We start from the raw sequence: 26,454 nt of genomic DNA on the forward strand, positions 1-26,454 counted from the left end.
TCTTCAGGAGATTAATAGTTATTAAGGTATGCAAGCTGGATTCCTCATATCTTAGTTCCTGTGAGTCATGGATCTCTTCAAGGCTCTTATGTCAGGCCTCTGCTTAATACTTGATATTCCTCAAGAATCTCCCCTTTGTCATGATTTCAGTGGGCAATTTCAGAAAAGTTACTCCCTTCCCAACTTTTTAGCCTCCTAAGACCTGGAGGCAGCTGAGGAGATGGAACCTGCAGCCTGGGTTCCTACCACAGCTGTAAGACACGCAGCTCATTGGTCCCTGACCGTCTGTCTCACGGGACACTTGTGCTTGCAGGTGAATCCAGCAATCCCCGCAATCCCTATCCGTGGGGATAGGGTCAGCCGCAGCCCTCCCACAAAGCCGAGAGTGGCGGAGCCTCCGTAAGGGCCCACGACCTGCGGGACCGAGGCACGGGTGGAAGGAGCGGGGCGGTGCCTGGCCCGCGCGCGGGGGTGGGGCCTGCGCTGTGAGCACCAATCAGAGAGCGGGAATGGGGGAGCGGGGCGTTGAGTGGCAGGAGACCAAGGCGCCAAACCGCCCTTCCTGCTTCGGCCGCGGAAGGACGCGCCCACCGCCCGCTCTCTCCGCAGCCATTCACAGCCGCGCTCAGTCTGCCCGTCCCGCCCCCGCCGGCAAAGAACCAATGGGAGGCACGACTCCTTCGCCAGCTCAGCCAATCAGAGGCCGAGCCTTTAGAAAAAAACAAAACAAAAAACACCCAAAAAACAAAACAACGAAAACCCGTCCCCGTAGTCTCCCGCCCATACCCCCGGGGGCAGGGTCGCCCGAGCCGGTGGCTTTTGCTATGGTTCCGGAAGCATTCTGACTGCCCGTTTCCCTCCGCCGCGCAGGGTGATCCAGGCAGTCCGCGCCATGACCCGGCCGCTCCGCGTGGGCGTGCCATCGCCGGGCCCACCCGTCACCAGGTCCCGGCGCCATTTTACGCCGGCGGCCGCGGTCACAGAGGCGTCCCAGGACTTCAGGTACCGGCTGGAGACGGGTGAGGGGCGGACGGCAGCGTGGGAGGCGGTCGCGGCCGTCGAGACACCGGGTCCACCCAGCGGGGCTCCTCCCGGGGCGAAGGAGCGGTTCCGATGTGCACTGCCCGGGTGGAGCGGCTGGCGCCATGGCCGGGGGCTGGGGTCTCGCTGCCCGGGGCTGGCGGCTGCGGGAGCCTGGCCGTGCTGTGCCTGGTGTCTGCCTTTCAGCCCCTCTAGGCTTGGATGGTGGTGTGAGGCTGTCAGGGACCGGAGCGGTGTGCCAGCCCGCAGGGTCGGCAGGTGCCCCCTCAGTGTACTCGGCAGCCCTGGAGGGGTTGCTGGTACTTTGTTGTGAAAGGTGTCTTGATAGCCATGAGCCTGACAGGGTATAAATAAATTGAAGCAGCTGGTGACTAGTTTCTTCAGCGCATCGCGCAAAATACGCGGTCCTCCCACGTGTACCCACCTGTCCTCCCGCTTCCTGCCCGAGGTTTGCCACCGCCTCCCTGTGGAGCTCGGTGAGCTTCAGCAGCTCGGCCCTGGGGGGACGGCTTTCGTTCACAGCTCTGAACTGCACTGCTAACGGTGATGGAAAACAAGGTCTCCAGTGACAGTCTTTCTACCAAGCAGAAATCCAGATTCTGCTAAAGGTTGGATGAGGCTTGTCAGGTCGACAAGTTTAGTTTTGTTTCTTGCACTGTGAGGCAAATCATAATTAGCATATTTTTTCATAGCCCTGATGTTTGAAGGAAAGAGAGAAGGTAAAAGTTCAGTTTCACTTCTTTCTTTTTCCCCAGGAAGTGGAACTACTCTGTTTTGGTTGTGTTAGGATTATCAAAAAGACCGATTATTGTCAAATATTGGGTATGTTTTCTAGTTTATTCCAGTGTTGTGTGGCTGTGCTTTCTCTGCACTGTTGCAGTGTTGCCAGCACAGACTTCCAAAAGTAGTTTTTGTTCAGGCAGAGAAACCACTGGTGTGGCTGTAAATACTAATTACTAACTAAGAAATACTCGGGGGTTGTCTTTTTAAACAAGTGAAAGCATAACTTTCCCTCTTTCATGCAGGTTGTGCTCTTAATTATGAAAGACTTGAAAGGTATGCCTCCTAGCTGCCTATGTTTTTTCGTTGTCAAGTGAGATTATGTGTTTGTGCTTCTGATTTACCTGGGCTTTTAGTGGGCTTGCTGCTGTGTCAGGTGAGATTGTGCAAAAAATGGTCAAATAATTTTGAATGAAGATTTTGCTGAATACCATTAACCAGAGCTATCTAGTTGTTTACAAAGGTACATTAAACAACTGTGACTTCCATGTTATGTAGAAAAGAAAAAAAACCCTAGCAATTATCATTGCTCTGTCTGCCCTTGATTCTTTTAGGGCTTGTTATTTCACTACTTGTTAAAACACCACTGGAAATTCACTTGTGAGTAGTCTGTAAGCAGCTATGGTCCTGTGGAAGTAGAAAAGCACATATCTTGTTGTAGTTTCATGTGAAAAGAATGTTGGAAAGCTCAGTACTTTCACCTGCTCCTCCTTTTACTGTATCACATACCTTCTTTTTTTTCCACCCGTGGTTTTGTTTGAAGTTTCTAGTACACTTCCTTTTCTGATACACAGTACAGTGCTTACTATTATTCTGGTTTAGTTGGACAGTTCCTATTACTTGTTCTTCCAAAAGCAGTAGAATGCAAAGTAGAAAACATCAGTGGATAAGTGCTTTTAAAGAAATAGTATTACGACAAAAATTGCTCTCCATTCAAGGTTAAACTTTCATTCCAAGGAGAAAAAAACCCAAACCTTTTAATTTTAGGAGCAGTGCCTCCATTCTCTCTGTTGTGTTGTACATGGCTTTGTATAATTACGGAACAAGCAACTTTGTCTAGTGGGAGGTATCTTTGTCAATGCAGGGGTTTGGAACTAGATGATCTTTCAGGCCGCTTTCAACCCAAATAACTGGATGATTCTATTAATTTTGTTACAAAGCTCTTTCATTTAGAATACAAGACAGGAGAAAGAACCCTGAGATATTGGATGCAGGGGGGAGATTAGCAATCACTCCAAAGTAGTGGATGCAGAAAGAGGGAATAAGATAAAAGGACATAGTTTTGGTTTGTTGTAAAGATTCCAGTGTGGAGAGGAATCAGTGAGGTAAGTGAAGACGAGATTTGGATTGTTGACAGTGATTGGTATTGCAAGTGGGGCTTTAACCTGGAAGGAAAAAGTACAGTTGCCTAGTTAGGAAAATGGAAGGGGTTTGGAAAGATAGGCAGGGCAGGAAGCTGTGGGCACAGAATGGGTTTACGGCTGAGAAAAGAGTCACAAACATGGGGAGTGCCCTGCAAAATTAAAGCCTGAGAGCACCTTGGTGGGAGGGTGAGGTCAGGGTGCCAGAGTGGGACTTGGTCTGTGGCTGAAAGACAGATCAGTCAGCAACAGCAGTAACTGAATTAACCTGCAACTTAGGCTTTGGATGCTTATGTTGAACTGACAATTGGTGACTCTGCTGCTTCAGTGGGTGGGAAGAGCTGATGTGTTTTGGCCATGTCAAATTAAGCTGGGACAGGTTGGAGGCAAGTCACTGACAAGTAGTTTGGTAAGGCAAACACACAGTTTTATGCACTCACATAACCAGATTACAGGTGGCTCTTCATGGAGTTGCAGTATTCTCAAACATCAATGCTTGCCAGTTGCCCCGTTGTAGACACATCAGTGAATATAAACAACTTTTTGTAGTTGTGTAGGTGCTAAAAATGCAGAAAACATGTTAGTTAGCAAATGCAAAAGTTGAAGTAATAAGTTTATGGAAAGGATTAGTTTAGTTTAGTTTAGTTTAAACAAATGAGTAGTGGGTTCTTCTGGCCTGAGCTTCAAAAATGGTTATTGGGTCTGTGAAAGCTCAGTTGTGTCTGGATGCTTGAATGCTCATTCTGGAATGAGTATGTTGTGCCTTTATAGTTACTGCTATGCAGACAGTAACAGTATAGATTTATTTTGGAAGCCACAGAAAGAATGCAAAAGATGGAAGACCTTATTAAACAAATCTGCATTATTCTTACTTTCTCACACCAGTATTTTGTTGGAACTTGGAGACACTTCAAAAACAGGCATAAGTATAGCCTTGAAGTTGTCAGTGAACTTCCTTGCCATGTGGGAGAAATGATGATTGCAAGTTCATAGTTCTTGATGTGTTTTAATGTTCAATCATTTTGTGTGTTTTTGAAAGTGACATTCACTCACAGAGGAATGCCTTGGTGTTCTCATGTCCCACGTACACTTGCTAGAGAAAATACATTTATTTAAAGTCATTAATTGTTGTGTATGTTTAAAAATAATACAGCTGTAGACTGCTGTTTTCGTTAAAAGCCAGAAGATGCCAGTAATGCGTGCTGGGAGAGAGGCCACTTGCACATGCATTTATTTGTGATGGTGCTGAGACAAGTTTTTGCTGATAAGTCTGGTAATAGTGTGGGTAGGAATTTGCATGCCAGCCTGGGACCAGATGTGTGAAAAAAGCAACAAATGGTGCTTAAAGAGTTTTGGACAACAACAAGAAAGTTATAGGGCTAGTTGAAATAGCCAGAAATTTGCAGACAGACTTTGACCTAAGGCTTAAATGCAGTTAGTAATACACTGAAGAGGGTTTGGTCACTAATGGTGTTAGTAAGGTCAGCTGCTTGCCATTATTATTTTAAAATTACAGTAGGAGTTAACAGTTCAAAGTGTTGACAGTGGAGATGGGAGGTTGTTAAGATCACCACATAAGGTACCGGTGAGGTTTCAACTAGAATATTAGATACAAGTGAGGTAAGTCCCATTTAAGAAAGCTTAGTTTAAGCTGAAAGGATGGTTAAGACTTACTAGGATGATAAAAGAAACATTTTGTGTGGGGAAACTTGACATATAGTCTTCACTTTGCTTGGCTCATGAAGCCAATCTGAAATAAAACCATCTGGCATTAAAAAATTATGTAGAAATAAACAGCAGCATTTTAGTTTTATCAAGATTCACTGTATGGACATTTAGTTGTTGTTCTTTTAAAAAGACAAAGTTATGTTTTTTCTTCAGAAACCAGACCATTACAGAGTTCTTCAAACCAGTTTTAAACCAAGGTAAGTATGTGGGTTTTCTAAATGGAAGATATTTATATAAGTTTTAATTATATAAGTTTTAACTATGCAGAAGCATAGTCCAGTTCTATTCCAAACTGGAGCAGCAATACAAATACAGCTTACCAAATAAGTAAAAATGTGCATATGTAAATTTTTTTCCAATAATGTAATTGAAAAAAGTAATTTTTCTATTAAAATGAATTTTTTATAGAGTGATGTAGTTATTCAAGTTATTGTCTCATGCTTAAGCTAGATTCAGTTGTTTATGACATAAATTATATTCTTTGATATGAAATACTGCTTGTGTGACAAGCAAATCTAAGTAATTAAAGAAATTAATTTCCTACTGCATGTGAGAGAGACATAAATATCAATACAGTGCAAGGATATTTCTTTTCCCCATTAAGGTGATTGTGGATAATTTGTCTTTTCTTTCTTAGATCTTAGCTATAAAGACAGAACTGTGTTGTGCTCACCAGACAGAGGAAATGTAAAAGATGCAGGAATTGGACGGTCAGTTTTACACAGTGAATGTTTTGAAAAGAAAATATCTTCTCCAAAGAAGGTCAGAAGAAAGAAGATGCCAGACCGAACACCAATCACAAGCTATGTGGTAAATGCCTTTCGAAGAGGAATTAAGGAGAAAAAGGACAGTGTACACATTTTAGAGAATGTCAGAGTGTGCAAGGCACTGGGTTCATTGCACCCAAAAGTTGTGATTAAAAAACTTATTACCCCAGACCCTCGCAGCTGTTTCTCGGCCAAAAACGAGAAAAGTACCAAGTCAGAACAGGGAAGAAATGGGAAGTGTGTGGATGTAACAAGAACACCATTGTCTTGTGGAAATAGTTTGGAACAGAAAGCTGACTGTATGGATCTGGACGAAAGTAGTTCAGACTCTGACAAATCATCAGAAGCTGATACTCAGAAAGCCTGCACAAGAAATAATGGCACTGCAAACAACACCTCTACGTGCCAAAACCCAGGTCTTCCTATGAAACTGCCCTGTGCTTCAACTGACTCTGAATTTCAGTTGTCACTGGAAGCTCTCTGCAGGGAAAGGAAGCAGAAGAAACATAGAATTAAACAATCTCAGTCACATCCTGTAAAGCCATTCTCAGGAACAAGTGTATCTTATCAGGTGTGTTTAGAAGAGCTGTTAAAGGTGGAAATCAGTGACCCATTGTGCATGTTTTTTGTTTGTTTGTCTGTTTGTTTGTTTGTTTCAATGTAATATGAGATTCTTGGCGCTGTCTGTTTCAGGTGTAAGAAAAGATTTTGGCTACTTTTGCTTCATTTTCTACTCCTCTGTAAATATTAGGTCATGCTTGAGTTAGCAGGTTCTTAACTATTTTATAATAAACAAAAAATCTGGTTTTAAAAGCAGAGGAGATATTCTGGATTAGATGCAAATATGGAAGTGCAATGGAACTTGTAACTTTAAATTGTATTTTGTAGGAAAAAATGTCTTTATCTTGAATGTCTTATAAGCTTGTATTTTCTTACAGTGTAGTGTAGGGAACAGCCTGGCAAATTTCTGCTAGTAAGAAGTTGTTAATAGCAGTTCAGATTTTCTGACTTAAGCCACAGTTTATAGACAGAGGTGGGAGTGATCCTATTAAGTATGTAGTTGAATTATATCAACTTTTATAACAAGTAAAATTTGCTGGTTACTTGCAAGGAAGATCATTATGTGTGCCTCCATAATGTGCTATGAGTGGAACAATAAAGATTGTTTAGCTTGTGTTTCCTTTTCTCCTTACAACACCACCCTCAGTATTTTCTTGCCTAGGCTTTCTGTCATGTTGGTACTTAAGTTCCTAATGACTTGTTTGAGGAAAGCCAGCTGGGCTATGTTGCCATACAGTCCAGGGACACAAGTGGCTAATGGCCCTAAAACTGGAGCAGTTTAGAACTAGAGGCCAGTCTGAAGAAAAAAAATCTAAAAATTTGGGTTGTGGAGAGTCCTTTTGTTGAGATCTTTGCAGCTGTGTTTTAAGTTTGTCTTGAAATTAAGTATGTTACCATATATCTGAGGGGTGTGGAACTTAGTCTTGTGCTGGATTCAGCACTTGGTGTAACATGTCAACATCCTAAATTAAAAAGTATGCAATTAACTTTTTCTCCATCTTTATTTTTAGGGAAATGGATGTCCTTTGAGAAAAATACCACATTCTGTTTCAAGGGACACGGCCTCAGGAAGAAGCAATTCTGCTAATATGGAATTAATTAAACAATCAGGTTCTTCACTTAGTATCTCTTTTTTTTCCATTAAAGCTACATTTTTCTGTTTGTCAAAAAAATTACTGCTGTATAGTCAAAGTTATTTCTAATATATGGCAGTCTTGAAGAGGTTTAAAAGTAATTTGGGATTTTATTAAAAAAACTCAGATTGTTAGTAAGTTAATTAGAAGTCATTATATTCATTTGTCTTAAGCCCTTAATCCCTGATTATATTTTCTGGTTTCTCTTGCATTTTGAAAGTCCACATTTGTGTTAGCCAAGAAATTTTTACTTCCAGCCTAATCCAAAAAGAGCATTCTTACTGAACCAAATACTAAAGTTTAGCTGATATTCTTGTTGTTTTTTGTCCTATTTAATGAGATGAATTTGTTCTATTGTGGGCAGAACTGAGTTTATAAAAACTCAGATGAATACAAGCTTGAGTCTTTAGGACCTCCTTCCAGTCATGTATCTGAACTGTGCTGTTGTCTGCTTCCAAAGACTGATGGATTCTAGTGTATAGGAAAAATGTTCTGAAGTGGTTACTGAGCGGATTTAAAACCAAAAGGATTTAAGTTAATTTCTATGTAAGTTACAATACTATTGTAACAGCACAATATCAGCTAAGTTTTAATTGTGGTCCACTGTGTTTAAGCAGAATACAAATATTGTTGTTTCTGATAAAAACTTCAGGCAAAACTGAGTTAAACAATGAACAGGAAACCTAATGCAAAAATTAGCAAGAAAGTTAGGGGTTTTTTTAATGGTAAGATGTTATGGGTTTATTTTTTTAAACGTGGCAACAGTCCTTCATGCTTTTCTTAAACATTTCCTAGATGACCCATCTCGACCAAAGCCAAAGCAGGTTTCAAAACATGAGGCATCTTCTCCAAATGCAATAAGAGCATCATCTGAGGTGGTTGCTGGTATGCAGAAGAACCAGTCTGTTCCTTCACGCTGCCTTAGATCCAAAATGTCTTCTGGGCGATCCAAACAAATAGACCTTCCTGGGAAAAGAAAATGTGGTGCCATGAGTGTGGATGCAGACAGTTCAAATAAATCCGATGTTTCGAGCTTGGATGACCCTGCGTTCAGATCATGTGCTAAACGCAGAAACAAGAGGTATAACTTTGTAAAAAATATCCTTTTAAAGTCTACTTGTGATGGTGTTCTGCAATTGATGGAGGCTACTGCTCTACCTAGACATGATTCTACTCTTCCAGAGGAATGCCTCAGCTCAAGTGATGAAATTGAGAAAAATAATTCCTCCTCTGTAGGTTTGTCATCTTCACATGCTGCACACAGTCCCGATAAAAATAACCACCTTTCTGTTGTGGATACCAAAGAGAATCAATTGCAGGTGGCAAACTCATGCTTTTTCTTGGAAAAGTCCCTTCCTTTTTCTCAGGAAAAAAGTACTGCGTTGCCTTCTCTCCACCATGTAACACATTCAAAAGGTGTGGAATCTCCTCTCCAGAATGCTGGCTTATCTCAGGTATTGTATGCAAAGAAGGAGCAAGATGGGAAAAGATCAGAAAGATGTATGCACAGTAAAGCTTGCAGTGTTCAATCCAGCAACAGTTTTTCAAAATACAGTGCACAAAGTCCTTCTGGTTCTTGTTCAGCAGAAGGTTCTGGGAAGCTTCTCTGGAAAGATACTGGTAAAATTGTTTCCCGTTCTTTGGGTTTTAAAGAAGGGTGCATGGGCAGTGGCCGTATGTCTTCACAACACTCAGGAGAGCTAAAAGTTGAAAGCACCTGTGCAGACAAGTCCAAGTTGAATGGAAAATCAAAAAGCTGCCTTGATAGTGAAGATGAGAGCTTGCATTGTAGCCTAGATGATGATGATGACGATGACGAAGTAGAATTCAAGCCACTGCAAGAAATTCTCTATTCAACACCTGAACCAGAGATGGGAACTCCAAAAGAATCTTGTCATGACAGTTTTTCTCAGGACACCATGACTCCATTACTGGAGCTTCATGTAAGTGGCTAGAAAGCAAACAAACAAAAAGAGCATTGCATTAGCTTTGTTGTGTTGTTGTATTTTTGTCTTTTTTTTTTTCTTGCATTTGTAATGTGTGAAAACTTCAGTTATTTCTCTGAAAAACTGGCTACCCAGTATAAGGGTTCTATGCTGTACAGTACAGTGTAGTCAGAGAAAGGGTTTGCTTGTTACTGTGCTTGTCCTTGGAATGTTTGAAAGATGATTTGTGCAGCCAGACTGTATCAGCTGTATGCCTTTCAGTGGGTTTTAGAAGTTCTTTTTTGCTTTTTCCCCCTAAAGAAAAAGGCAGGAGGTTGATATGTGGAGCTTAATGTTTTAATTTTCCTGATCAGGTAAGATTTTTGTGTTGAAATTAACTAGAAGAAATAGATCTAGACACTAAAAGATTGCACTTGTATATCCTTGTCATGGTCTGTGGTTGTCTAAAATTTGTGTAAAAGTTCTTGATCTGTAAGTGTGATATTTTCTTTGAGGTTGAATTTCATGGAAATTGGAAGTATTTTAGAAAGGATTTAAAAAAATGAAATTACTTCTGCTCACAGGGGATAGATGAAATGTTTAAATCTCAGTTTACAGGACATTATGGTGGTGAATAGATCTGTGTTTTTAAAAGTTAGTTTATTTGTTCAATAACAGGTTGTCAAATAAAGAGCGATTTTTGAATTTTTATTGTAAAATAATGTTTTACATAGGAAGCTCCTGCATAGGACTTAATGTGGCATTCCTGACAAAGTTAAAACAGGTTGGAAATGGCTGCATTTATAGAAAAGGATTTTGTACTGAATCTGTCTGGGTTCGAGTTAAAATTCTTAACGGCTGTTAAGGTACTGTGTGTTTTATTTTTACTCATGGCTATTGCAAAGCTGTACTTGCACAGCATCCAGGCTTTCTCCTCTTCCCTCTCTGCCCACTTCCTGAAGCAAGTAGGCTGGAGTGGGCAAAAACTTGAGTGGTGACAGAGCCTGGACAGCTAACCCCATATGACCCAAAGGGATATACTCCATGCCACACAGTGTCATGCTCAGCAGTCAGAACCAAGCAGGGGGAGTTGGTCTGAGTCAGAGTCTATCTGAGCATCCTTCTGCTTGTGGGAAGTGCTGAGTGACTGCCTTTGCATCACTTTTTCCCTTTATCCTCTCTTCACTTACTGAACTGTCTTTATCTCAACCCATGAGTTTTCTTGCTTCTGCTTTTCTTATTCATTCCCCTATGCTTCTGGGCAGGGAAATGAACAAGCTGTGTGGTGCTCAGCTGCTGGCTGGGATCAGCCCACTGCTTACAGTAAAAACCAATCAGCAGAATATGTGTATAAATGCTCTCATGCCTCTACTGTTTTTTTAATCTCTGGAATGGCTTATATGTTGTCTAAGTTACTATCTCTGTAGGCAGATGTTGAACAGCCGTAATTGTGTGTCCTTAGAATGCATTATGGAAGAATGTTATAGATCAGACATGTTATGTTACATATGTGTTTCACCATCTTAACCAACATGTCTACATCATTAATATGATTAATGGTTGAGACTGATAAACAGATGCAGGCTAGATCAAATATTTGTGGAATATGTATGTGATTGCAACATTGGACTTGTTCTGTTTCTGCATAATTAATGGCCAAGTGAGATTAAACAGTTAAGAACTGTTCTAGATGTTTCCATTACCATGGTTTTTACATATAGCAGTGTTCTTCTCTTGGCTTGTAAAAAGCAGTATATGTGCACATTGGAATGAAGTCTTCATTCCTCATGTTGTTCAACAGTTTTTTCAGACATATTAAAGAGATAAAAGATAAGGTGGGAGGTCTTCAGCTTTCCCACACAATGCTGCTTATTACATAAGAAAGATATCTCTGAATAACAAAAATTAATGCTCTATTAATTGGCTTTTTATTAACAGGTAGACATTAGCTTCTTAAACTAAATTCCATTACCTTTGGGTAATAGAAAATCCCCAGTGAGATGACAAGCTTTTATTGCATTGTATTCTCCTAAAATGAAGGAGCTCACAGGCTTGCAATGTAAGATGATGGTGTCAGAAGGGCACTGGTTGTCCAAAGAACTGAATCATGGCCATAAAAGATTTAAAATTTGTGTTGTCTGCCACTAGCTGAATAAAACACCAGCTACTGATAAATTAATTTTGCTAGAGGTGAAGACTTTCTTTGTGTGTGTGTGTTTGTTTTGTTTTGTTTCTTTCATTGTATTTATTAGCTTCTTAATTTGGGATTGCAGTAGGTTTTTGATTGGAAGCTTTGTTTTGTCTGATGATTTTGGAGGTGATTTAGCAAACACTGGTTCTTTGCCGGGTAGGGAGTCCTGAAAGTAGCAAAGAGGTACTGAATCATTTTTGGAGTTTCTTGTCTCAGACATATGAATGGGGTTTCCCAAGGACTGAGTGAATGATGATGATGAAGCTGTGAGGTAGAAGACTTGTGATGCTCTTTGGGACCATTAGCTGAAGGTCAGTCCCAGGGAGAGAAGAAGAGACTTGCTTTGCTGTTCAGATCCATTGGGAAGCTGTTACTTCAAAATTAATCACAGAGAGATTTGGCCACTATATAAAATTGTCAAGGAACTGAGAAACCTAAGCTGTGAATTATCCTGTTTTTCAGGGACTCCTTTGGATTTTTATCCTCAGATAAAATACCATTAAAGCTGGAAGAGATTTCTATTTTGATGTTTATTGTTTAGTACTGAATGAATTGATCACTTCTGATATTTTTTTAATTTCTTACTATTTCATTTGCAGCTTTCTAAGCCTCCTGTCATTAGCCAGGTGTCATATGTGAACAGCTTAGAACATCTCTTAAAGGAGAAAGAAGAATCTAAAAGGTTTGTTTATTAAAGCTTCTCTGAAAAATTTGGGATGGAGTTGCAGGAGCTTAGATTTACCTTGTCTCCTTGAAACTGATGGAGTTTTGGTAGCAGCAATCTAAGGTTTGCTTGCTGATGCCACCAATGTACATCTGACTGGACCTGAGTGCAGGTTAATAGTAAAAACTGAATGACAGGCTTATTCCAAGAAGTAATGAGTGATTTTGTGATGCATCTGTTTACCCCTCAAGACCCACACTAAATTTAGTGATGGCTTCATTATAGGTCACTGAGCCAGCTAGCAGCTGCTGATCAGGCAGGAAATAGAAGTATTTATGTAGCCTGACTGTACCAGTTTCTTCAGAGGCATTTGTAGCTCAGTTTTGGTTTCCCCAACATTGTGTGGACTGTTGGTATCTGGGTAGTTATGCAGTTCAGTGAACTGAACTAATGAGTCTTGCAAGAGATCTTTTGGGTACAAAGTGTAATGTGCTATGTGTACTAATGGTAAGTGGTGGTGACAGGGATATATATATATATATCACCCATATATATATGGGTGATTTATTGTTTTGGTTGAAGAATCTGAGTCTTGTAACTCTGGGCTGGCAGACTACTATGGAGTAGTGAGTATTTCTACAACTAATACAATTTAACAACTTACTAGTAAAAGACTTTAAAAAACCCCAAGCCATCCAGAAGATTCAAAGTTTTGTGCAATTACAAAAAATTTTATCAGAAGATTGTGCCACTGGAAATTCACTGGATTTTGGTAAACATCCGCTTTGTATCTTGGAATAGGAAGGTACCTGTTTTTTACACAGATGCAATGTCTCACATGCTTTGGCCATGTGTAGTTGGCTACTGACTTCTGGGTTCACATTAAGAGCTCAAATTTTGTTGCCTTCTTTTGTAAGTACTAAATGTTGGTATGTTCTGCTGTTACTGTCATTTCAGGGTAGATGAACTGGAAAAGCAGTTACAGGAGGACATACAAGGAAGGGAAACAGATTGTTCGGATGGAGAAGATGAGAATAGCAGTGGAGATGAGAATCTCTCAGAAGAGCACAGGTCATGAATTAAATCCTTTGTTTTTCCAGTCTCATCTCTCTTTTCATTTCTCTTTCCATCTGTTGTTAGTATGTTTAATGTAAACCGTTTTTATAATCTTTTGGGACTGGGTGGTTTTTCTTGAACACTACTGTATTTTAACAGTTCAGCTTTCATATAAGGGTAGTGTGTTCATCATCTGAAAATAACTGTCTCAACCAGCAATTAGCCTCTCAGTGTTTAAATTAATGAAAGCAATTTTTAATTTTACAGGGAGTTTCTCAAGAGATTTTCAGTGATAGGTCATGCCATACCTGACTACCACCCTGGAGAAGATATATTTGATTTATCAACCTCTGGAAGAATCTTTAATGAACATAACTTTGATGTTAGGAATTTTCACTTCATCCCCCAAAATCCTATAGAAAAGCTCCTTCTTAGGTAAGAGTATTTTCTTCATGCTGTTGTGTTTACTTGTACAATTTTTTTCAGTTTTAGCAATTTTTATAAAAATTAGTATCTTTGCATTCAACTGAGCTTTGTCTTACTAAGTAGGCAAGACTCACCCCCTTTGCCTGGAATTCTCTTTCCAGATTAGCTTTACAGAACAGAGAACAGCTACTTGAAGCTCTCTCCTTTCCTCATGGAATTCTTCAACAACATTTTAAATGAGACACAAGGGAAAAAAAGAGGTGTTCTGACGTCTTCTATATTTTTACCATGTTGGGTTATCATTGATAACCTGACTAAATTTGTGGAAGATAAATACAGAAGTGAAATGTTACAATGAAAAAAAGCTTAACTAGCCCAAGGCAGAAAGAAAACCTCTCTGGTCAACTGATATATGACCTACTAACGTTGCATGATGTCTGCTGAAAGATTTGTACATGTTTTCATCCTGGATAGGCCTATGACTTAACTTCCACCTAGTGGGGGTTGCAGAAAGTCTGTGACATCTGTTAGATTCAGTCACTAAGCTAGCAGTGTGTCTCTGTGTATATACACAACTGTTCTGTAACACAGGGGTTTGGATTCTATATTTATGAGTCTGCTAGGCTACAAATGGCCAGACAAACTTTTGCCTGGTATCCCAAGTGCAAATCCTGAAAACCTTGTTATTTCAGTTGGCATTTTATTCCAAACTTCCATCAGTGAAACTGAGAGAATTTTTTTTTTATCTTAAAAGATCTTGTGTACATGTGTATGTGCTATTATAGGTGTGAAGAAGAGGAGAGCCACTTGTCTTCATCTCTTGAGGAAGTGATGTTTGTGATTATACTCATTTGGCTTCAGGCCAGTTCTTTAATATGTTTTGAAGATCACAAAGATATAAACTTCAGAAGTATCTTGTAGATCAGTGACTGGAGGAACAGGAATTAAACGAATCATCCCTTATGAAAGGCAATTATGATTTAATTGCTTATGCACTCTTCCCACTTGGCACAGCTGGCATGTTCTGGCTGTGCAGTTGGCAATGGATGCCTTCCTAGCCGTTTGCTCTGTCAGACAGGTAGAAGTTATAGGGAGAAGACAGACCTCTCAACAGAACTATTTGTTACAGTAGATACTGAGAACAACCTAAAGAAGAGTACGTGGGGAAACCAGATACCATTAATTTTGCTGCTTATGATAACCTGACATCCGGACTGTCATATTTTAATTGCTTTAGTTTGCCTTCGAATTCTTTAATTAAAAGATTACTTTTTAAATAAAACAAACTTTTTTTCTCTTCTAAAAGTGTTGATAAAGGTTATTGGATGTGAAAAAAAATCTTATTCACTGGTCTCTTTGTGCATAACAGCCTGTCTGTGTAGACAGGCATAATGGTTCATAGTACAATAGTGTAAATCAGTGTTTGTTTGAAGCTGTTATTATCTAATAATACAAATATTTCCAAATTATGTAGTACAGCATTTTGGAGAAAAAGACATTTGTTCTTGATAACTAATAAGATTTAATTACTATAGTATTTCATATACCTAAGAGCATAAGAACAACATCAGGTTTGGATGTTCAGATCTTTGTTTGCTGTTGATGACAATCTGAATAGTGGTGAAGTTCTTGTGAAACTGCTGATTCAACCACTAATTAATTTTTCTTCTGTTTCCCCACCCCCATCTTTGTCTTACAGTTCCGGTGTTACACAGCAGCTTTCTTTAGTTATCAGTGGTTTTCTCAGTTCTGCTTACAATTGTATCTTTTGTCCTGTACCAATTCTAAAGTGGCTTTTCCAGGTAAGACTACACTGTTCATGCAGTTATACTCTGTCCAGGTGTAATATTCTTCCTGCAAGCCAGTTGTAGCAGGAATAATCAGAACAAGTATGTCAGTCTGTTACATTAGGTAAATCAAAATCAAAATCCAATTAGGTAAATCCAAATCAAAAAATCTTTTATCCTGGGTTCTCATTTACTCTTCAGTCTGGAATACTTAGGTTGTCACTAGGGGTAAAGCTGTAGGGATAACTTTTCTCCACACTTGAGTGACTGCAAAGATGCTCATCCCTGTCCCTCTTACGTGTTAGTGCAGTTGAAAAGGGCACAGTACATGCCAGGTGAGAAGAGGTTTCAGGAGGTAATAGTGTGGACTAAATCACAAACAAATGTTAATCTTATTTCCTTCTACCATAAAAAAACAGCAAAAAACCCTAATCCAAACTTGTTGCAGTGTGCAAAAGTATTGTTTCTACATATATCGCTTTGTAAATCGTAAGATCCCCCATGCTATCAGGTAAATTCAATTCGGAAAAAGTTGATGTGCACTGTGGGTCAGGAAAGTGTGGAGCCATTCTCAGATGAATTGTGGCCATCTGCTTTTGAGATGACTGTGTCAGTGCCTTAATCCCCAGGAATTTACATTTTTTTTTACTCATTGTTCGTTACAAAAATCCACCTTTCCAATCTCCAGTGTGGTTATTATTTCCCACATTCTAACTGCTCCTGAAACCAAAAAGAAAGCTGGATCACCTGTAAAGTTGCAGCCTTGGTCTGTTGACTGGTTTCTGTTCTTGCCAAAAGGGAAACATTTTGCTCTTCCATGTGCTTCCCTACAGCTACTAAAATTGACTTCCACCCTTTCTGTGAGCCCTGGTGTTCTCTGGTAAGGAAGAAGCATGAGTCGATTCAGCTCACTTACACATCAGGAAAAGGTCCAGCTCTTAGGGGAGAAAAAGATTATATTTTTGCTGGGTTAATGATGTGCTCCAGGAAACCTGAACTGTACTTTGTAGGCATGTTTTTGTAGTTAAGAGTTCTCTGTGAAACTAAGAATTCATTGTTTTGGTTTAATGTTGCGTAAGGCACTATGCAACAGGCTTCCCAGCGAGGCTGTTGGAGTCCCCTTCGCTGAAGATACTAAAAACCCACCTGGATGCAGTCCTGTGTAATGTGCTTTAGGGGATCCTGCTTTAGTGGGAGAGTTGGACTAGATGATCTCTAGAAGTCCCTTCCAACTCTGATAATTCTCTGATTCTTTGATGTTGCATATGCTCAACTTTTTCCATGTCTGGAAAAGGTTGTAGTTAACTCTGGTTTTCCCCTGCTTCTGATCAAGGATTTCACTTTGGTCACAGATGCAAAGGGATATGTGATACTTTCCATTCTCTTAACCCACAGTACCTTCTTATGAACCAACAGATTCAACATGGAGCATTTTGCTTTTGCAAATAATTAAACTATTCATATAAGCTGTGCACTGCTTGAAGTAATTAATACTCACAGTATTCTGTACCCTATGCCTTGCTTTAAAGGCTTTGGGGTTTCTTTTTTTTCTGTTACTATTTCTCATTTTGTTTTACTAAAGAGTTGGTTTATTTTTTTAATTAAAATAAAACTGATTCCATCATGCAACCTTGTGTTTGATGCGTAGTTTCTTTTCTCTCCACAGGTGATGTCTGTTCATCCTGACTATTGTGTGTCCACCCAGATTTTAGATAAATTGATGGAGATAACACTAAAAAATGGTGAGTATTTGAACGATGAAAAGCTGGCCACCTGAATAAAGGCACTTCCCTTCTGTTAAGAAATATAGAAAGGTGCTGGGGGTGAAGTAAATGTTACTGGCACTGTTCCATGATTCTGGCATGGATTTGGGTTCTTCTGTTACTTACGTAATGCACAAATGTTAGGAGTTGGTCTTCACTGAGTGTGTGCAAGCTGTACCACAGGATGTGGTCCTGGCATGTTGTATTTGCAAAGCAGTGCATTCAGTAAAAAGCCTTTTAAACTCACTTCTGTTACTTCATGAGTAGAAGAAGCCCAGTCTGCTCAAAAGTTTATTCTCCATATTTGCTTTAGGAGCTGCAGACATTAATTTCATAGCTTAAGGACTGCAAGAGGGTTTTTATGTATTCATAGCCAGCATGTACCACTGCATAACTTTCCAGATAAATGGCAAAAGTTGAAAGAATCATACACTTGCACTGAAACATGTTCAGGGATCTTCTTCAGCCCATACTGCTGCTTGTATTTAGTGTGCTTTGCCCTCCTTTATCTGTACTCTCAAAGACTTCCCCATGGCACGTTCCTTTGTGGGTTCCCCATGTCTTCACTTTATTCAGAGCTACCAGAAGTCAACTGGCAGGCATGAATTAGTTAGTGACATTTTTTATATAATGCAGTTCTCTTGAAGTACTTGCTGAGGTTTGTCTAAAGTATACCATATATTTTGAACCTCGTTTGAAATAGAACTGTGAACTGATACAAAAAAGAATATTGCTTCCTTTATTTTGTGGTTTGGCATTAAGTTTCTGAATTAATTCAGAAATTTCAGAATTAATTCAGAAATTAATTTCAGGCTGATCAATGAAAATTCAAAGTATTAAGGCTGGAAGAGATTCAAAGAATTAAGGCTGGAACAGTTACCTGGTTTCAAATCTTAGCTCCATGTCCAGTCCCATTGTAACGCCCCTTTACCTATATCCAGAACAGTAGCTTAAGGATTCTCTTTAAAAGTAAATCTTGTCTCCTTGCTTCTCCTGGTTGTGATGAAATTGAGCTGTGAGGGGAAAACTGGTGGGACTTCAAAGTAATTCACCTGTTACATAGGCAAGATGTTTGTCTAGTGTAAAATACTGTTAGACTACTTTTTTTTCTTCTCATGGCTCTGAAAATAAGCATATTGTTTGATGCACTGACTCTTCTGAGATGAGAGATGGTGGAATTGATGCAGACTGATGAGCTTATGTTTCCTTAAAAGGGAATAATGCTGAGAACTAAATTTAAAACTAATCTGTAATGTCTTTTACTTGTAGCTTCCATCAGTGATGAACATTCTAAACCATGGATTCCTTCACTAGCTGATGTGTCAGCTGTTTTTGTCAATATGGGTGTTGCATTCAGATCTCTCTTTCCATTACAGCATCTTCAGCCCAACTTCAACGAATGTGATATTTTGTAAGTGTTTTCCTTTTGCTTTTATTGCTTATATCCAGAGGCTCAGAAGGTTCTTTATTTCCTCTCCCTTCCATCAAGACATACTCTTTTGATTCTTAGAACTTAGGTTTTAATTGTGTTAATAAGCCAGAACTTAAAATCCTTGCCCAGCAGGCTTTGTTTAGCAAATCAGAACATTGTCCTTTGCCCTGCACCTTCCCAATGGAGGTTAACAAGAATTGCTCCCTGAATAGCTAGGCAAAATTTTAAGTGATTGGTTACAAGTTTAGATGGGTTTGTGTGCTCTGTAACTGAGGATTCTTTTGATGTAAATGCATTGTGAAATACATAGGGATTTTATTTTTTTCTTCAGGTTAATGCAAGTAAGCCTCTGTGGGCTTCTAATTTGTTGATTTATTGCTCAGATTAGTGTCTCTTTTATTAGAAGTCAGATGCAAGAAACAGTGATTAAACAACAGCCAAGAGAAGACCTAACCTCTGCCTGTACAGCATTCTCCAGTTTACCAGAAAACAATTTAATTAATGTGATTAAGGTGAGAAAACTCAAGCTAGTATGGAAGAGATTTTTTTGGCCATTAGTGGTGGGGGTTTGTTGGTTTTTTTTGTTTTTTGGGGGTTTTTTAAGCAAAAACCTTGGTGTCCCAGTCTAGACATGCCCCAGATTACATGCTGTCATGGAGTTTCAGCTCCACATTCAGCAGAGACTATATGTGAGAAGAACTGAGGAAAAATCTCTTGGTTTGTTTGTTACTTGAATATAGAGTCTGCCAGTCTGTCATTCATTCAGATGAGGATTATTTGTGCAGTGATCTTTCTCCTACTGTCATGTCCAGGGAATGTTGACATTTTTTAGAAAATGAGCCTTCAGGTGTAAATAAATAAATAAATAAAAGAGCAGTTACTGGGAGAAGGGGAGATGTTAGTACACAAGTGTTGCAACAACAATGTATCATTTAATGTGTATTTTAATGCGGGGGTGGAAAACTTAAGTTCTCATCATACTTTAAAGTAAGGTAAATCAGTTTCAGATAACGTAAATTAATTTCAGATTTTAATGCTTTTTATTTCCTTTAAAGTTTCTAGGTTTCTGCACAACAGTAATTCAAAGTGGATATACTGATCAGGAAATACTGCTGCTGCTTCTGTTGCTATTTAAAATAAGCTTGGAGAAAAAGTTAAAGCAAATTCCTTTGATAGATTTTCAGTGCCTTTTCATAAAGCTTCTCATAAGCATAGAAGACTGGGATACAAAGGTAACTTCATAAATAACCTTGTAGATTTATGAAACTGTAGCTTAATTTTCAGGAAACCTATGAAGTTTTCATTTTTCTCTTGATATTTGGAAAAATACTGCTTGAAAATGTAGTGTACAAACTGGGAGCTTTGGATTTGTGGGGGACTGAGGAGGGTATACTGAGTGGCTTTTTGTTGCATAACATTATGCTTGCCTGTCCCCTTCTGCAAGGGAACTGTTTTACTGAAGTTCAATCTTGTATTTACTTAAATAGCAGTGTGTCTAATCTGGCTCTCTGAAAGAATGAAGATATGATTGCATTAAGCTGATAAAATGTCATGAAAAACAAACTGGTCTCAGATACCCTGCTTTAAAGTAGTATTTAGCAGACCTAACTACAGGTACAATGCCAAATTACATTTATGCACATCATGTTAGATCAGATTAATCATTTATGCTGTGTATGTTTCTAGGGAGTGGATGTATACTCCTTTGCAAATAAAACAAACGTCCATTGGATGCGTTCTTGAGTATGGGGATTTTTTTGTTGTTCTTTTAAAGATGCCTGAGCTTTGCCTGGCAATGAGTGAACTCTCCAGTCATCACCATAATCTCCTGTGGCTGGTTCAGCTGGTGCCTGGCTGGATAATACGTGGAAGGTAATGACTGTAACATCAGAAATATGTAGGATCATTAACAGATTTATTTGTATCTTTAGCAGCTAGTTTTATTTGTATAAGTGCAAAGTCTGTTAAAGGCAATAGGTGCAGTTACATGGCACTTCAAAAATAGTTAACTTGAGTTTTCTTCTGTTACATATTTATAGTTAATTCTTGTGTATAGTATCTTGATCACCTCTGTTGTGAAAAAGGGTTATTTTATATTTTAAGTGTAGTTTTCTGGACTGCAGACTTTCTGGTACCTTATAGTAAAGAAAGACTATGCAGCTTCAGATTCTGACATCTATCACCTACTCTAATTCTTGTCTATATGACCAAAAATTGAAGTTTCTTTGAGTGATTCATGTCTGGGTTTAAGTGTAGAATCTGTTAGAGAGTTTTGTATTTTTGAAATTATAATGTATCTGAGTGAGGAGAATTAATTGGGTTGTCAATTTCAGGTTTGGAGGTAAGTATCTAGCAGTGTTTCCTTGTAGAGAAGAAAAGCTGCAGTGAGAAAAGGTTGCTTTCTATTTCACTAATCTCTTTGCTAATTTAATAGCACCTGTGTTCAGAAAATCTAGTTTAATAGTTGTAGGCAATTTATCCTTAGGAAAGCCATGCGTAGCCTTATACTTTGTATAAACACAGTGGATTTAAGAAATTCTCTGGAAAAGAATTTTTTTTTCTAATTGTTTTTCAGGGAAGTAAGAAGACGTCTTAGCCTAGTGGTAATTGCAAAACTTCTTAATAAAAACCATATAGAAATACCTGATGACAATGACAAGCAGGTACTGCATATATTTGTTCTCTGTGTATAATTTGCAAAGTTTATAAATGAAGTGTATGTGATTGTGGTTCATGTTTAAATAGTGCAAGGCTATTTTGAAGACTTCTGAAAAATGACCAATTATTAACTTTTAGGTCAGTATTTTTGTACATGCATGTTTTGTACATTAGTATATAAAGAGGTCAACACTTCTTCCAGCCTTCCCTTTGTGTTCATGGGGAGTCACTCTTGTTTTTGTAGTGCTCATCTTTTTTGAGGCAATGTACAAACACTTCAGTTTGTGAATAAGCAAAAATTACCCAAAGCATGAAGACTGACATTTTAATTAAAGATCACTTTTATGTTTTTGTCAAAGTGGACAAATAATACTGTAGTGACACTTACTTTCCACTGCTCTATTGCCAGTAAACCTATGCTATTTGTTAATGTTTGTATCTGTAGATGTCTCTTCTGCTTCAGTTTCTTGTGTACATGAAGCCTTCTAATCTAGTAAGGAAGATGAGTCAAGGACTAGAGCAGCAAAATGTGGATGAAGACCAGCTTCATACAGAACTGGAGCAGAAGGTATATAGCTGATCAGTGCTTTTTTTTTTTTTGCATTTGTCTTTTTATGCATCTTCTGCAATTTTGAGAGGGTTTCTTTTTATTTTTGTTAACTGAGGACAATTCTCTGCATGGAACTGTGCATACACTCTTCTGTTGCATTTCGTCTCTGTAATTAAAATATTCATGTTCAGTTTTTATTATAGCCATGAAGGAAGGAAAGAAGCAGCATGTGATGGAAGAAGTTGTATAGGTTGTTTCATCTGATTTTCATCTGATTTTCTGCAGGGCTAAGGCATATGGATGTCTGAGTCCTGTCTTTTGTAATGAGAAGACTGGCCTCCCTCCCTTCTGATGTAATCAGTGGAAACTGATACTGAGCCAGACCTTCACCTGCAGGCTTCAGAAGGAGATTTATAAATCTTTTATTAATCTTTTCTCCTAAGCAAATATGAGAAAGATTTAGTATTTTCATCCATCCAGAAAAATAAAGGAATATTAGTTTGATTATTTGAGTCTATAATGGAATCTCTTAGCAAGTGTTTTTATCTGGATGTAGATAATGGGAATATAAAGCCGACAGCTGAATTTAATTTTCAGTAATTAAAACTACCAAAAGTTTTTTAAACACTAAAGCAGTGTTTTAAAGTATTTCTAATGGATGAATGTACTGTTTCAAGTCAGTTATTTAGGCAAATGGTAGACATATTTGTCCATTGATCTGGCTGTTGAAAGAATCATTCCAGAAAACAAAGACAGGGATATATTTAGATGCGAAGAGTTATGATTGTGCGTTGACTGCTAAAGCTCTGCTGATTTCTTTCCAGGCATACTACTTGGTATACACCCTTCTGCATCTAGTCAGTGAAGCTAGTTTCTTTGACACTGTAAATTCTAATCAAAGGGTAAGTAACCAGATCTTTAGATTTTGTAAGGCTATTGGTCTGGTTTGATAAGACATAAATGTATGTATGAGAGATGATCACCAGTGGATATTAGCACCGACGGAAACTGTTTCTCAGGCAAAGTAAATGCAGAAGACCTTTCTCTGCACTTATTGCAGTGGAAGAAACCTCTTTTCCATTTCTACAAATAGAAGTACTACAAACCATTAGCCTCTCATCAGTAAGACATTTATTTTGTTACTCTTTCTGAGAAAATAACTGATTACCTCAACATAAAAATTCTAAGAATATTCTAATAATCACACGAGCATTTGAAGTATGGTTGAAATTTTTTCAGTCTAGAAGAAAACCACTAAAAAATATCCAGTAAAATATGTTCGAACTTGGTCTGATTCTGTGGGCTGGAGTTAGGACTGTATTTCTTCTGATCTCTGGGGTGATAGTTCTTTACACCATGTGATGTGAGTATCTCTTTAGTAGTACTTTCATCTTAGCCTTTCAATAATACTATTAAGATTTCTGTCATCATTTGCTGTGAGCTGCTCGCTGTAAGGTGTTTGTGTACACCTTCTGCTCTGTCAAATCACTGTTGGCTGTTAAGAAAAATGTCAACTGAGAGAGGCAAAGCAGTACTGTTTGGTTACATTTTGAGGTTTAAGTGTCTCAGTTTCAGTGTCTCTGCAAAAAAAATAGTTCCAATTATATTGTGATGATCTTTGGAGATGTTTTTTTAACAACTACCGTACTGAAGATTTCTGGAAAGTTTTTCTTTCTCTGTTCTTAATGAAGAGTCTGTTCATGCTCTGACCTGTTAGCCATCAAGTGGCAAGAAGGGGTGTGGCTGAATATTGTGCAGGGTAGACTTTGTAGAAAATCAGTGTAACTTACGTTTTTCCTCCTCTTCCCATTAGAGGGGGTAAGTTGTGGCAACTGTAATCAGCAAATGTTATAAGTAATCAGAAATCTAGAGATAAATGAAGGTACAGCAGACATGTTTTGCCTGCTCAGCCAGTTCATACAAAAGAAAAGTTACCTCAGTCATTATCACTGAAATTATTATTTTTATGTATTGCAACTTCAGACCTTTTTTGGTAAAAAATCTGAACACATCACTGTACTTGCTACTTTGGGGACAGAAAGGATTTGCAAATAAGCTAATAAGAGCTTGAAAATTTGTGATGTATAGCTCTGCTGTAGTTTGAAACTATTTTTTAAAACTCTCAGACATGGTTTGCTGGGTGCATACCAGCAACTGATTAGAGGAACTTGTGATCTTGTTTTCTTTCTATTCTCCTTCCTTAGTTTATATTTCTGAAAAAAATTCAAACTTAAGTATATAATTTTAAAATTTAAATAATTGAAGAAAGCTTTAAGTTTTGACATGACAAATTTAAATTGCTGTATATTTTTGTCTTTATTTAGCAACACTTACTGAAGCTTTGTGGTGCCTTAGATAAGCACATAAAATGTGATATTAGGGAAGATGCAAGACTGTTTTATCGAACTAAGGTAAGGCACATAAGTTACCGTTTTGGGTTTTTTTTGTGTGTGTTCTTGATGTGTAGCGTTCCCTCATACCAGCCCTGGAAATGTCAGAGAGTTTCTTGTTTGTTTTTTTCTTTTCTTGGTTTCTGTGTCTGCATTGTGTCTTTGCATGTACAGAATAAACACATGCCTCTTTTAGTGCACTGAAAATACTCTTTTTGCTAACAGCAAGACTACTAACTATCAGATGTGAGCTTGTGTTCCTTTTAGCCTGGCATCTCAACTTCTAGACCAGCAGAGCTGCTCTGTTTCTTTTCCTGGCAGTCACTGATAGCTGACTATGTTTAATAGCAGAGGCTACATGCAGGGCAAAATACAGAGGACTGAAAAAAACCAGCCTTTCTTGTTTGTATGTCTTTTATTTTCATGTTAATGAGTTAGTAAAAAATGTGGATTTAAGCCAACAGTGTATGTGATGTATCATCAAGCTTGTATAGTTGCCTTCCCTTGGCTTTGTGCTGTGGGCCTTGCTAATGATAATCCTAATTTGGTGACTTTCATACTTTGCATGCTGTCATAGCAAGCCAAATCAGATCAGTGATAATGTAACCGACCTCAGTTTTGAAAAGCCTCAGCTTCCTCATTAAAGCAGACTTTCAGAGTTGTGTGAATCCTTGCTTCTCAAGAAGGTTTCTTTTGTTTTTTGTTTTTTTTTTATTAAGCCAGATTTGTAGAGTACTTCTAACAAATTAATCAATCCTGCCTTGGATTTTTGAAAGTGATCTCATGTCATTTTCACTTTTGTTTCTATTGCCCTTGTGCCAAGAGTGGAAAATCTTAGTCTCTTTTTTTCCCATAATTTAATTTGTGTTACAGTACAGTTACTTCTAGGGGATACCACTGTGCTGAGTTTTAACATAGCATATGAAGCAAATCTCAGTTCTTAATGGCTTTGAACTCCTGTTTGTGATTAGTTATGGAAAAGCACAGCTTTATGTATAAGGAATTAATTTCGGAAGCAGACAGTGCTGCAAAGTTGGCTTTGTGATTGTTGTTGCAGGCTCCTTTTCTAGGTACAATCAGACTTGTGTAATAAACCAAACTCACCTGAAGGATGAGGTGGGTGTTTGGAGGCCAGAGGCTTGCATGCTGCTTCCAGACACTTAATGTGGGGAGTCATGTGCCTGTAATGTGTTTGTGTGGAGTACATGACTTTCAATTCTGAGTCCCAAATTATGGGGATCTGCTTGGAGTTGAGATGGTGATTTGATTCTTTGTGCAAGCTATAAAATTTTTCCCTCCTAAGTTTCATTTTTTCCTCAAGTGATGATTATCCAGGGTTTCACAGATTTGGGAGGTGGGAGGGAGGGGGGTTATGATCTTGGCTTTTTTAACATAAATGCCTACAGTAATCCATCTGAATTTGCAGGTAAAAGATATAGTTGCTAGGATCTATGGCAAATGGCAAGATATGATACAAACCACTCGGCCTACTCAGGTACTGTAACTGAAACTTTTTCTCTTTTTGTATTTCAGGGTACATTTAACTCATTTTTTAGTGTTTGACAATAGCACGTTCTTGTAAAGAGACTTTTTTTTCTTTTTCCCTTCTTTAATGGCCTGGCTGTGGAATACACTTAGATGTATTAGAATAGATTAAATACAGTTCTTACTTTACTGACTTTGATAAAACCAAGATTTAATCTTTATCCTTAAAACTTCTGCTTTTGTAAGTGGCTTGGCTTATACACTAAAATACTAGTACAGAATCAAGTCACAGGGCCTGTCTCTGGTTATAGTTATTAGCAGATGTGTCAAGGAGGATACTGGGGCAGGAATGCAGTGATGCACCTCCTGCTGTGGTCTGGCAGTGTGTGACTTCAACACTACTTGAGTCCAGGGCTCTGTCCACATGTGTTTAACATCTCTTGATAACTCCTCCCCCTTTGAATGTGTCAAATTTCCTTCAATGGTTAGGAAAAGCCTTTCATGCTCTGTAAAAGTATGCAGTAGCAAATGATGTCATGACTAGTCTCTTATTAATATTTGCCTTCATGATGCCTTAGCTGTCCTGGGTGGAATAGGCTGATAATTTCTACTGATACGCAGAGCTTCCAGTCTAGGTTTGTAAGGTTTTTTGTGTAATCTGATCAAACCAAATGTTTGTTGTGGAAACCAGTCCTGTTGTGGAATATAAAACTACCCATCTTGAGAAAGCTTAGCTTTCTGGTATTATAGTGTATG

The 26,454-nt window shown here is 38.5% G+C and overlaps 1 protein-coding gene across 1 annotated transcript in view; it reads left to right on the top strand.

Annotated features, from left to right (window-relative positions):
- Positions 1-752: 752 nt before the first annotated feature.
- Positions 753-26,454, top strand: part of SLF2 (SMC5-SMC6 complex localization factor 2) — a 28,928-nt gene continuing 3,226 nt past the window's right edge. Inside the window, exons 1-19 of the mRNA XM_071748431.1 lie at positions 753-1,002; positions 5,064-5,107; positions 5,548-6,248; positions 7,249-7,348; positions 8,167-9,314; positions 12,087-12,169; positions 13,109-13,222; positions 13,475-13,642; positions 15,333-15,435; positions 17,087-17,162; positions 18,453-18,594; positions 19,019-19,127; positions 19,671-19,847; positions 20,390-20,487; positions 21,191-21,278; positions 21,719-21,841; positions 22,648-22,725; positions 24,148-24,234; positions 25,640-25,708. Coding sequence (XP_071604532.1) covers positions 893-1,002; positions 5,064-5,107; positions 5,548-6,248; positions 7,249-7,348; positions 8,167-9,314; positions 12,087-12,169; positions 13,109-13,222; positions 13,475-13,642; positions 15,333-15,435; positions 17,087-17,162; positions 18,453-18,594; positions 19,019-19,127; positions 19,671-19,847; positions 20,390-20,487; positions 21,191-21,278; positions 21,719-21,841; positions 22,648-22,725; positions 24,148-24,234; positions 25,640-25,708 — 3,618 coding nt within the window. The 5' untranslated portion in view covers positions 753-892. The remainder of the gene's footprint in view (positions 1,003-5,063; positions 5,108-5,547; positions 6,249-7,248; positions 7,349-8,166; positions 9,315-12,086; positions 12,170-13,108; positions 13,223-13,474; positions 13,643-15,332; positions 15,436-17,086; positions 17,163-18,452; positions 18,595-19,018; positions 19,128-19,670; positions 19,848-20,389; positions 20,488-21,190; positions 21,279-21,718; positions 21,842-22,647; positions 22,726-24,147; positions 24,235-25,639; positions 25,709-26,454) is intronic.

This window comes from Heliangelus exortis, chromosome 7, assembly GCF_036169615.1.
Source record: "Heliangelus exortis chromosome 7, bHelExo1.hap1, whole genome shotgun sequence".
Lineage (NCBI taxonomy): Eukaryota > Metazoa > Chordata > Aves > Apodiformes > Trochilidae > Heliangelus > Heliangelus exortis.